Source organism: Lontra canadensis, unplaced genomic scaffold, assembly GCF_010015895.1.
Source record: "Lontra canadensis isolate GAN:19392208 unplaced genomic scaffold, GSC_riverotter_1.0 scaffold88, whole genome shotgun sequence".
Lineage (NCBI taxonomy): Eukaryota > Metazoa > Chordata > Mammalia > Carnivora > Mustelidae > Lontra > Lontra canadensis.
Genome location: NW_022631082.1, coordinates 6,088,289 through 6,100,872, shown reverse-complemented (window position 1 = coordinate 6,100,872; position 12,584 = coordinate 6,088,289). Strand labels below are relative to the sequence as shown.

Sequence of the window (12,584 nt, the reverse complement as noted above, 5' to 3'; positions counted from 1 at the left end):
TCTGGGGCCAGAAAACAGTTCCACAGCATCCCCCAATACACCCACCCACACAGCCAGGCGCCTCCACAACCCTCTCCACACACGCACACGTGCGCGCTCATGCGCGCGCGCGCGCACACACACACACGCACACACCATGGCATCTCTGCATATATTCTACTTCCAGAACCCACATGGTCACAGCCCTATCCTACCTTGACACAAAGCATCCCATGCACACTTTCTCCCACATTTACGTCCCCACACCCTTTCCATTGCACACACATTAAAACACACTCTGATACAGCCATACCATTGCTATTACACACACACACACACACGCACGCACATAGATACCTTTCCTTTCAGCTAATGTTCCTGCAGCGCTCTCTACACACACGCACACACACGAAGCACAGTTACACTCCTTGTCAAACTCACCATCTCAACCCCCCCAAAAGATGCACAAACCATGATTCACCCCACTTTGCAACACTCCAAATGCACAAGCACCCAGTAGTGACACCAGTATCACATAGTCGTGCAGTTACATACACGGGAGCATGGCCAACACAGCCCCACTGCACTCGGTATTCCCTTGCGGAGAACACTCAGCTCCCAAATACCCCTGTGGCTCACTTTCCCACTCCATTCAGGTCTTGGTCAAATACAGCCTATTCGGAGAGCCTTCTCCTGATCACCTGTGTAAAAGTGCATGCCCTACACACTTTAGCTTCTTATCCATCCTTATTTCTTTTCAAACAACTTATTTCCAATATTATGTCCTTATTGCCTCTCTCATCACTAGAATGCCAGCTCCACCAGGGAATTTCTCTCTTTTGCTCATTGCTGAGCCCCCCACCCCCAGCTCCTAGAACAGCACCCAGCACACGACAGGTGCTCATAAATGTAGACTAAGTTGGCAGAGATGCAGATGTTTGGCATATTTCTTGTACACATAGCACTTCTTTCTCTCCCTTCTCAGATGCCTGTCTTCATGTCCTTATGAAAGGACCCTTGCTGTAGAGAAGCTCCCAGGAGAATGGAGGGCCAAAGTGTGGGGGGACGGGAGAGTAAACAGCTCAGAATCAGTCTGTGTTTCTCCCTCGTTTTTCAGCATCAAGTGACTAATTCATTCATTTAATAAAATTTTATTGAGCACCTACTGTGTGCCAGGCACTGTTCTAAGCACCAGGGCTTCAGGACTGAAAAGACAACTAAGAGGGCGCCTGGGTGGCTCAGTCTGTTGAGCATCTGCCTTTGGCTCAGGTTGTGATCTTGGGGTCTTGGGATCAAGCCCTGCATCAGGCTCCCTACTCAGCAGGGAGTCTGCTTCTCCCTCCCTCTCTGCCCCTTCCCCCCACTCATGCTCTTTCAAATAAATAAATAAATAAAAATATTTTTTTTTTTAAAAGAAGACAACTAAGTCTCTGTTCTTGTAGAGCTGACATCCTAGTGAGGGAGAAGCTAATGGCCACTAAGCATAATGAGGAGTTTAAATAGTCTGGGAGTGGATGACAAGTGTATGCAAAACAAATTTTGTACAGGGTAAAAAAGAGCGGGAAGGACCAGTTGTTTGGTTTTTGCAATTTGGAATAGAGTGGTAGGGGCAGGCCTCACTGAGAAGGTGACATTTGAGAAAAGGCTTGAAGGAGCTGAGGGAGCAAACCATGTCGATGTGAGGGGGAAGAACATTCCAAGTGGTAGCACCTCTAAGCACAAAGGCCCTGAGGCACTGGGAGAACTTTGGCTTTTACCAGAATGCATGGGGAGCCAGCCACAAGAGGGTTTGAGCAGAGGAGGGTTGTGGTCTGACTTACATTATAAACCAGAACTCGGTTTTGGTTGCATTGAGTTAGAGATTCCATGGAACCTACAGGGGCATGTCAAGAAGTGTTTTGAGGGCCCTGGGTGGCTCAGTGGGTTAAGCCTCTGCCTTCGGCTCAGGTCATGATCTCAGGGTCCTGGGATCGAGGCCCGCATCGGGCTCTCTGCTCAGCGGGGAGCCTGCTTTCTCCTCTCTCTCTATGCCTGCCTCTCTGCATACTTGTGATCTCTCTCTCTCTCTCTGTTTCAAATAAATAAAATCTTTAAAAAAAAAAAGAATTGTTTTGAATAAGTGCGTCTACCTTAGTCTGGACTTTCTACCTAAAATTATCCATCCTGGGATGGGGGTGTGGACAAGGCAAGGCCGGCTGTCTCCACCTTCTTTAGCAGACCTGAACGCTTCTTTGTGTCTGGCAGTCCCCACTTTACCCTTTCTTGGCCAGCCCTTGATTTCAGGACCGCGGACAGCGCTAGCTGGGGGTTGGCTGGAGTGCTGTCCGCTGTGCTGAAGTTTTGCTTCTTTCCTGCCCTCGGGGAGGTAGCTGTGGGACAGAAGGAAACATGGCCCTCAGGGGTAGGATCCCTGAAATTAGGAGATCTGTCTTGTGAAGAAGGGAGTTCTGTGATTCTATCCTCCTCTGCCTTAAGCCCTCTCATGCTCCCATCTCCTTTCCCATGCCCAACAATCAGTCCCAACACCTACCCCATCTCCTCTCCCTCTACCTGTCTCTTCCCTAGGCCTCTTCACTGAACACAGAGGGCTGGTTCCCACCTCAGCGATTTTGTGCTTGCTGTTCCCTCTGCCTCAAACTTTCCTTCCCCCGCCATATTTACATGGCTCTTTCTTCCCTCCTTCATGCCTCTTTAAATTGCAAACTGTGCCCCCATCCCGAAGTTGTCCCATTGTCTTCTCTAGCTTGAATTTTCTCCTATCACTTATCAATATCTAATATATCAGAGATCCCAAACCTTGACCTAAACCCCTGGTCCTAGAGCTTGGAATTCAGAATTTTTCAGATTTTTTAAAAAGGTACTATGGTATAATAATCTGTATTGCATCACTAGTGGGGCCTGGGATAACATCTCAAAATCAAACACTTTCCTTTATCTGGAATGAAACATAAGAATACTCACATCAGTTTCAATAAATAAAAGCTATAATAACCTTATATCAGTAGAGGCCAGGTTTTGCCACAAATGGGTTATGAAACAATTTTGCTTTTCAGACGTTTTTGGAATTTGGAATTGTGACTCTGTATCTAGTTTATTTATCTTGTTGTCTGTCTCATGTATTAGTGTTAGCCCCTGATGCAGAAATTTGTGTCCGTTCTGTTCATTGCTACAGCCCCTGTGCCAACAACGCAGCACCTGGCACACAGTAGGTGATCCATAGTGTTTGCTGAATGAATGAATGAATGAATGAATGAATAGAATGGAGGGGAGGGAAGCAGAGAACACTTTCCCAGTTCCTGAATGACTCCATGCCCCAAATGGCCTGTTGGAAGCCCTTCAGAGCCATGGTGGAGTTGTGAGGAGGTCTGTGCCTTCATGACTCCTGGTTTCCACTGGGTCCTCAAGGCTTGTGTCTCAGCACAATGTCACAAGTAGAACCCTTGCTCCCATCCATGCAGCTAGGGGGTTGGCATGGGGGCTCCTAGTGCCTTCACCCTATTCCACGTGTCCTCAGCACCCAGGCCATAGTCAGAAACAGGCTAGGTGCCTGGAGGAGACAGTCATGTGAGGCCCCTCACTAGGTGTTTTTGTGCCTTATATGTAGCTTGTGGTGCTGTCTGCATTTGACAGATAAGGAAACAATAGAACAGAGAGGTTAATTAACTTTTCCCGAGGTCATGCAACATGCAACCAGGAAATGCTGAGCCACGATTTAAAGTCGCTGGCTCAATGACCCCACACTGCTTTTCCATAATCACTCTCAGATCCACTGTGACAATAAACACACTCCCAGTCTCACCTTGGCTACATACCAATGATTAAATTCTTCTATGCCCCAACACCTGGGGGAGGAGGAAGGCAGGTGGCCAAACTTCTGTTACAAACAGGTCTTTATTAAAGATAAGGAGGGGGGCAGGAAAGGGGGGCAGTGTCTCCTCTGCCCACTGCCTTTGGCTGCCTGGGGCAGGGGAGCCCTCTATGCTCCACCCATACCCCCTATGATGGCACATCTGCAGGAGGCTGGGGCCCGGGATGGGGGGCAGTGGAAAGAACAAGGGCAGATTCCAAGGCAAAAAAAGTCTCCTCCCATAGCCCTAATAACAGAAAGGTTTGGGGTGATCTGGGCACAGACAAGGGGAGACAGCACCCTGAACCCCAAAACCTCTGAACTGGGGCAAGCCCTGCATAAGTTGGGAGTTAGGAGGGACTGAGTGAGAGTTTGCACATGGGGGAGAGGCTAAGAGAGGAAGGGGTGCCCCAAGGACCCTGCCATGGGGGAGCCTGCCCCCATGCTCCAGCTGGACTCTTCTGAATCTGAGAGAGGACCCGATGACAAAGGATGACCCCATCTCCCTCTTCTTTGCTTGTCCTTAGACATTGGCGGTCCCCCATTGACTGGAATCATACCCACCCATCCTAGAAATTCTGAAAACCAAGGACTCCTATTGGTTGTTCAGACGCTGAACACTAACTGGAGTTACCCTCTTGCCTGAGGATTCTACGACATGAGGGGAGGCTCCCACTGGCTGGAGTAAACTACTTTTAAGTAGAAATTTTAGAACCAGGGGCTCCCATTGGCTCAGCAATGGCCAATGGGGTCAGGTTTTGGCCCTTAAAAGAGTAATTCTAGGGGCAAGGGCCCACCTCCCAGTAATGCCCTCTTGGGTGTCCCAGAGGGCAAGAGAGGCAGGGGGCCCCCCAAATGTCCTTCCAGCCTGCCTCTAATGCCTCGACCAGGCTGGTTTGTGCACAGAGGGCTTTGGCACTCACATGGCACACGCACCCACACGTGTGGCGGGGAAGGAAAGGGGGCCTGGAAGATTCTGGGAGGGCATCAGGGCCTCACAACAGGTGGTCACGGCTGGCAAACAGGTAAGGGCTGAAGTTGTCCCGGTGGAAGGGGGAGGGATAGAGTCCGCTAAGGGTGTACAGGTCCCGAAGCAGGGGCGTGGGCAGCAGCAACTTCCGACCACGTCCGCCACCCCCACCCGGCCCCCCAGGCCCGGGGGAGGAGGGTGAGGGGCCCTGGCTGGGGGTTGGTGCTGGCAGGGGCAGGGGCAGGGGCAGGGGCGTTGGCTCAGACCTCAATCGAGGGCGGGGCACACGGGGCGACGAACACATGGCTGGAGCCCTGGAGGACACGCAGCTGGGGATCAGGTGGCCACGGCGGGCACAGTTCTGCGACTCTGGGGGTCAGGGTCAGAGGTCAGGGGATCAGAAAACTTGGGAGGGGGCCACGAGAGCATAGGCGAGACCTCTGTGGCAGTGACTGCGACCTGGAAGTCCCCCCGGTTATCCCCCCACTCCCTCGACACTCACTGGATGGGGTGAGCCGTGCCGGTGTCGAATGCGGCCTGCAGGCTTCGGGTTCCTGAGACAAAGAGGCAGAGGGAAGGGGCTAGTGGCCCCCTGGGCCCCACTGGCCACAGCCATGAGGGGCTCATCAGACAGAGAGCTTGTGGAAAAGACCTAGAGTTTTCCGGATTAATCAAGACACACCCTTCTATTTTGTGTGACTGTCCCCCAGGACCAAGGTTCACAAAGACGAGTAATCCCTCTACCTCCCCAAGGCCTGGAGACCCCCACCTCTTGCCTGACTTCCTGCCTCCTTGGTCCCCTTCCACCTACCACCCTCTCCAGCCGGGATCAGACCCCGGCCCCCCTTACCTGGGCCACACTTAACTTTTCGAGGGGGCTGTCCATGGTGGGGGCTTGGCCCAGGTCCTCCCAGGGGGAGAGCCTTCGGCCAGAGGGCCGCCGGCTCTGGAAGTTGTGTACGACACATGTGACCTGGGACAGAGTGAGAGGGGCATGTTGAGGCCTGAAGCCAATAATGTAGGAGTGGCATAAATATCATCCCCATTTTTCAGATAAGGAAACCGAGGCTCAGGTTTTCAGTTAACATTTTCCAATACATTTATGTGCCAAGCACTGTTCTTTCCACCTTACTAAGAGGTAGGTACTATTATTATCTATTCCACAGGTCATGACAGGGTGAGGCAAGTAAGGCCAAGTGGTGCAAAGGCAGGATCTGGTTCTGTCTTTTAAGTTTTTGATATTTTGGACATCACGTGTTATTGCATTAATTTCGGTTTTTGTTTTGTTTTCTTTTAAGATTTTATTTTATTTATTTATTTGTCAGAGAGAGAGAGTGCACGCACACTGGCAGGCAGAGGCAAAGAGAGAAGCAGGCTCCACGCTGAGCAAGGAGCCGGATGTGGGACTCGATCCCAGGACTCTGGGATCATGACCTGCGCTGAAGGCAGCGACTTAGCCGACTGAGCCACCCAGGCGTCCCTATTTTGGTTTTTTTAAAAGTATGTCATTAAAACCTTATTTATCTTGATTACTCAGTGTTTCAGTGGGCCTTCAAATTCTGCACTCAAAGCAAGGACCTCACTCTACATACCCTGGTCCTGTCATCCCATTTCACAGATGAAAACATCCAGGCAGGGTAAGATAAAGGGTCTCGCCCAAGGTCACACAGAGTCCACACCCTTCACTATCGTTCGGTCCAACTTCTTGGGTCAGAGAGCTCATAGAGGGTCTCCCATACTGGAATGGATGGGATGGCAAGGTGGCTCACCAGAAATGTTGCGATGGCAGCGCCTGTCAGGAAGCCGGCCAGCACGTCGGACCAGTGGTTGCGGTACTCGGCCACGCGGACCACGCCCACCAGGAAGGCGGGGCACAGCAGGGCCAGGCAGAGCGAGGGTTTGACCAGGCGGGAGCCCTTCACGCGGAACACAAGGGTCACGTACATCTGTGGGAGCCAGACCAGTCAGGGGGACGCATGGCAGGTGGCTACCGCCTTCCGGGCTGGAGGGCGTGGCCAGAATCCCTGGGAATGGCGCTGGGGCTGGAGGCTGTGGCCAGGAGCTACGGAGCCAGCGGGACTGGAGTTTGTGGATGGAGACGTGAACTCCCAGCGGGCCCTTTCAGGGATAGGGGTGTGGTCTGGACACCAAAGAGCAGCGGACAGAGTCTGGGGCCCAGGACTGCCCAGGACCAGCCACAGATGGAGAAAGATGCTTGCTAGGTCAGCCCACTGCTTCAGAACCAGAGCGTGGAGTAAAGGCCCAGGGGGGCAGGTCCAGGAACTCCAGGAGGTGGAACCCCCAAGCCCCAGGGATCCACTGACAAGAATAGAAACTAGTTAGTCCTGGACACCAGAAAAAGGAGGCAAAGCAACAGGAGGTGCGAACCAAGGAAAGGCTGGGGACAGAGGAAGTCCCAGTCGGTCAAGTCGGGGGCGTGGCCAGATCTAGAAAGGGCAAGGACGAAGCGGGATGGGGAGGTTGGGGGAGGGTCCTCCCTCCCAGGCTCCAGGGGACCGAATTAAAAGCCCAACTGCCCAGTCTCCCAGCCAAAATTTAGGGACCTGTCGCATCAGGGGTATGGCTAGGCTCCAGGGAATGGAGTACAGGGCTCCAGAACAGTGTTTTGGTCCCACGGGCGGAGCCAACAACCTCCCTTGGGTGTGGCATTCCGGGCCAGGGGGCGTGGCCAGACTCAAAAGAGGTAGTCTGAGGGACCTTCCTGCCCAAGAGTGGGACCACCCTCAGGGCAGTGTCACAGCACTGAGGTGTGACTTTACCCTGGGAAGGAATCAGAGTTTCCAGTCCAGAGTGGCCTCCTGCCCATTGGCCGCCCCCCTCCCACTTTTGTGCCCCTATTCTGGGGCTCACCGCTGTGTAGGTGACTGCATAGGCGCAAAGGGCGGCATCCTTGCAGGGGAAGGCACGGCGCGCAGCGGCCACCAGGCTGGGGCTGCCGGCACAGGCACCCTGGTCGGTGACAAAGCGGTCAGGCCCTGGCCTGTCCGGCGAGGGCGGTGGGCAGCCCAGGGCCGTGTAGTTGGGGCGGCACACCGACAGGAAGTGCGGTGTAGGGTTGCCGGTCACCACCTGCCCCGCGTTGGCGAAGATGGTCGTGGTGAAGAGGCCGAAGGAGTAGACCCCTGGGGGTGAAGTGGGAGAGGGAGTTCGTGCTGGGCCCCTGATACCCCAGGGCCCTCCTCCTGTGAGCCCCTATGGCTCATCCAGGCGCCTTGTTCCTATGACCATCATTAAAGCACAGCCGCAAATCCCCCTAAAGCCATATCCCATTATCCCTGGGCCAAGGTCCTCCCCCCTTGGGACGAACATGATGGCACCCTGAGCCTCTTGCTTCTGTCCGCCTTAGATTACTACCATCTCAGGAGTGGGTCCTCCCCTGGAGCCCCAATATAGTTGGGCTAGGACCCCTCAGCAGCATGACATCAGGACTGGGCTCATGCCTGAAATCTCTGAAGACCATCCTGTGGGTATTTCTAGGCCTCTTTATACACCTGCCCTGGGCTCACTGTTATTGAATTGATCACTTTTTCCCTGGATCAACAATCAGCCAGAGCTAGAGCTCCAGTCCTCTGTCACAGGGACCACCATTTTGGATGAGCTCTGCCCTTCTCCTACACCATGGCCACTCATTGTGGCTGGGACCCCACACCGGGTTCTCATTCTCCTGCTTGGGGTGGGATAGAGGTTGGGCTGGTCTTTGGCCTGGGCCTGTGTCCCCATTTTCTGCCTTGATACTCTCCTTGTAGCAATCTGGGGCCCTGGCATTTGCCACCATGGTTGGCTTAGGCCTACCATTGTGCCTAGAACCTCCATTGTGCCTGGCCTTACCGACATCCCTCTTTGCCTCATGAGGTCATCATCATGGCTGTTCTAGGCCCTCTTCCCCGTAAAATTCTTATTATGGCTGAACCTAGCCCACACCTCTTTTGCATAGCTGACCCCCTGGCTGCATCACTCACCCAGGAAGCGGACCAGCCTCCGCAGTGGGGGGCTGAAGCGGCAGCAGGCCCCCGACACGATGGTGCTCTCCCCGATGATGGGGATGGCTGAGGGTGGCGCGGGGAAAAAGGCACGCGCCAGCTCCCCCAGCAGGATCTGTGGGCAAGATCAAGGCGGGGTCTTCCTGGCCTTCAAAGCCAACCCTCCACCCACCTCCACCTGGCCCTCCTGCCATCTGGGTCTGACCAAGGCTACCCCCAGTCTCACCGTGAGGGTGGGCCCAGCAGTGACCAGGGCATAGATGAGTGCAGGAGGTACTCGGCTTGCAGCCTCAGGCCCCGGGTAAGGCTTGGCATAGGTACTGTCATAGCAGAAGAACCCCTGGGTGTGTACGGGGAAGGTGTCCGTGAACTCCAGGCGGTAAGCAAGCAGGACCACGATGCCCAGAAGCACTGACTGCCACCCAGTCATGGCAGGGGGACAGAGAGAGAAGAGACAAGGTCAGGTCCAGGCTGGGGCCATGGCGATAGACACAGAGATGGAGAGAGACCAAGATGGGGAGGAGAGACAGAGAGATCAAGACTGGGGGAGATACAAAGGGTGGGAGAGACAGAGAGAAGCTGGGAGTTGTCTGGACCTGGGAGACACAAAGAGAAAGGAACAGAAAGAAAAGGCAGGGGAGGGGCAAGGAGGAGGAGAGAAAGAGAAGGGACTAGTAGAATGGAAAGGAGAGAGGAAATAGGATGGGGGAGAGTGAGTGGGGACTGGGCCAGGGCTCAGACCAAAGAGAGGGGCTAGTGGGTAGGGAGGAGAACACAGACCAACAGAGGAAAAGATACTACTACTGGCAGAAGTGCTGGCAGCTCCCAGAAGTACAATCCTTACTGGGGGCAGGACATCATACTAAACCCCTTCCATGAATTAATACATCTTACCTTCATAACTGCCTTAGGAGAAAGGGACTCTGATGACACCTTTTTGACAGCCAAGGAAGCTGAACTCAAGAGGGGATGGGAGGTACCCAGAGTTCTGCGCTAAGGGTGGACAGAGCAGGCTTGGAACCCTGGGAGTGTCACTTGTGAACGTGCCTCCTCCCCGCTGAGGGTCTGGGAGCGAGTCTGGGGTGCAGATGGGCGGGGGGGGAGGGGAGAGAGTTACTGGGTTCCTCACCTCCACGAAGACAAAGCAGGGAATGATGGAGAAACTCCTCTTCGATTGAGTTCTCCCTCCTGCCATGGTGAAGGCTGGGCCTGTGGACGTGGGAAGGGAATGGGACCGCCAGGGCGGGGCCTGGGGGAGGCTCCGGTCACCTGCCTGAGTAGAGTCCTCTGGACACATCATGATCCCCATCCCCACCCCCGCCCCAGAACTACTACAAAGGAGCCCTGGTTCCGCCCACTGCGCCTTCTGGCCATGACTCTGAATGTCTAGGATCCTGCCCTTTGGAGGCCTCCCGACACGAGCAGCTCAGCCCAGCCCCAGCCCAGATCCCAGAGGCTCTACAGTGGTTTTCTCCCCCAACAGCCCACATAGGAGATTCAGACCTCATGCCTTTTAGGAGGGTCTCTCCTTACCACACAGGTCACCTCCCCTCAGCCCTTGGAAGAGACTTCTCCAGCTAAACAGAACCCCTCCCCCACAGAGAAGGGCCCACTTAGAAGGGTTCCCACCCCCAAGGGTTTTTAGGGGACCCCATCCTCTTTCCTCAAATACTTTATAAGGGACCCCATGCTCTGTGTCCCCCACCCCCACCAAATTCCTCCTCTGAGTCCCTTTCCCCATGGCCCACAGGGGCCTCTCTTTCCTGTCCCCATGAGCTGTGCCTGACTGGTTCGGGCTGATGGCCAGGCCCTCCTATCCCAGATGCCTCCCCTACGTCCCCTCCTCCCAGACTGTCGGCCTTGCCGTCTCACAAGGGGACTATCTTCCCACGAGCCTCCTCTTCCCGCAATCGAACCTCAGTCCCCAGCACTGAGGGGCCAACAGAGCCACACCTGCTCGACCCCTTCTCCCAGGCTGACCTCACCTGTGAAAGGGCCCTATGGCTTCCCACAGGCCTCCGCCACACCCACAGACTCACAGCCGCTCCTGGCGGCCAGCAGGGCAGGGATGGTCAACCCCATTGCACAGATGTGGAAACTGAGGCCCAGGAAGGTGAGGGTAGGCACTCTGGGTCCAGTGCCCCATCCACGCAGCTTGCTCTGCAGTGTGACATGCGGGGCGAGGGTCACCAGAGATCTCAGACGCCCACGTGGCCACGGCCCCTCACCCTTCCAGAGACACAATCACACATGCCGGCATCCCTAGAGTATACAACTCAGCCACGGCCTCCATCCCAACCACCACCACACACACACACACACACACACACACAGAGTACAGAATTTGTCCATCCCACCAACAAGGAGCCAGTGCCTGCTGGGTTACAGGCACTTTGCTGGTGGTGAACAAGACAGGCCTGTTCATTCAGACAGGTGCCCAACACCCACAACACACAACTGTACACTCACACACATGGCACAATGTGCACACGGCCTGTCACAGACACCCACACAGATCAAACAACCCCCCCCACACACACACAGTCACAGGGACACAAGGGGAGGTCCTTCAAACACTTCACAGCCCCGCATACAGCCCCACACCAGCGCTCACCCCCCTGTCACCAGGGACAGAGCCTCAGGGCTGCCAACACACGGAAGAGTTACATCAAAAAGAGTCACCACACACAATGGGGGTCATAAACCGGTCACGGTGTCACACCCCCAACAACCAGGCACTCAGCGACAGCCACACATATTCACAGTGTCTCAGCCACACTGACACTCACAGGAGAGACGATGTCATCCACGAGCTCAGCCACATGGCCACCACAAGGGCACATACGTGGACCGCGACACGGATTTGCACACCGAGCCACACAAGAAAGGCGCATGATCACAGCCACACACTGAGACATAGAAATGGGCCCCCACACACCATCAGAAGGAACACACAATGGCAGTCATATGCACACAACTGTACAGACACAGAGACAGCCTCACACACTCACAGGGATAGCAGTCACAACAACACAGCCACACACACCCTCAGAGTGACACCCGTGATGACAGCCACACAATCACAGCCACAGGAGAGTCACACATCCACCACACAGACCATCTACCACACAGGCATCCCCAGAGCCACACAATCACAGTTACACAACCACACACTGACACAAAATGACAAGCACACAATCACAGTCACCCTCACCACCTGCCGCTTGGCTTCACCGGCCCGGGGTCCCCATCTCCACGCTCCCCTCCCCGGGCCGGTTCTCAAGCCCCAGCTCACTGCCTCCCTTCCCCCTCCCTGCGCCGGACCCACAAGGGACCCGACCCGCAGGAGCCGAACCCTGGCCGAACCATACAGACCGAGGGTCGGTAGCCCGCGAGAGGGGATGCCGGGAGCGCCCCAAGCCCCTCTCCCTCACCGGGTCGAGGCTGTCACAGTCTGAGCCCCCGCTCCGCTTAGACGTCACCCGGGCGACAGGACGAACTGACGGACGGCAGGCCCCGCGGGCGGACACGGTGATGGGAGACGCCGTCGGCCCGGCAGCGCCGCGCAGACTCAGCGAAGGGGCGAGGGGCGGGGCCTCCTGGCTCTTCATTTGCATAACCCAGTCGGGCGGGGACTCGCGGTGTCTCATTAGCATGGTCCGGGGCGGGGCCTCTGTTGCTCTTGGTGGGGCCGAAAAGTGTTAGGACAAATTTGGGAGGGAATGAAGGATGCAGGTTGAGGGAGAACTAGGCGGTGGGGGGCGCAGAGGGGAGGATCAGGGCAGGG

At 55.2% G+C, this 12,584-nt stretch overlaps 1 protein-coding gene across 4 annotated transcripts; it reads right to left on the bottom strand.

The window, feature by feature from the left end:
• Window positions 1–3,851: 3,851 nt before the first annotated feature.
• PLPPR2 (phospholipid phosphatase related 2) lies at window positions 3,852–12,584 on the bottom strand. Of its 4 annotated transcripts, none has more exons than XM_032884069.1 (10): window positions 12,232–12,584; window positions 10,783–10,957; window positions 9,927–10,046; window positions 9,024–9,212; window positions 8,777–8,912; window positions 7,668–7,939; window positions 6,566–6,742; window positions 5,647–5,769; window positions 5,299–5,350; window positions 3,852–5,165 (listed from the first exon to the last, which is right to left on the bottom strand). In XM_032884069.1, exons 3-10 carry the CDS (start codon window positions 9,990–9,992, stop codon window positions 4,822–4,824), a joined length of 1,359 nt encoding a protein of 452 aa, XP_032739960.1. In that variant the 5' UTR covers window positions 9,993–10,046; window positions 10,783–10,957; window positions 12,232–12,584; the 3' UTR covers window positions 3,852–4,821. The 4 variants fall into 4 exon arrangements, with proteins under 4 accessions (XP_032739960.1, XP_032739959.1, XP_032739961.1 ...); XM_032884068.1 differs by having other exon boundaries at window positions 9,927–10,006; window positions 12,232–12,583; XM_032884071.1 differs by having other exon boundaries at window positions 5,010–5,165; window positions 5,663–5,769; window positions 9,927–10,006.

Coding starts and splice junctions, on each gene's coding strand:
- PLPPR2 (XM_032884069.1), bottom strand. CDS start 9,992: ATGGCAGGAGGGAGAACTCAATCGAAGAGGAGTTTCTCCATCATTCCC. Junction 8,913..9,023: donor CTGCTGGGCCCACCCTCACG/GTGAGACTGGGG, acceptor TCTTGCCCACAG/ATCCTGCTGGGGGAGCTGGC. Junction 5,770..6,565: donor CTGCCATCGCAACATTTCTG/GTGAGCCACCTT, acceptor ACTCTGTCCCAG/GTCACATGTGTCGTACACAA.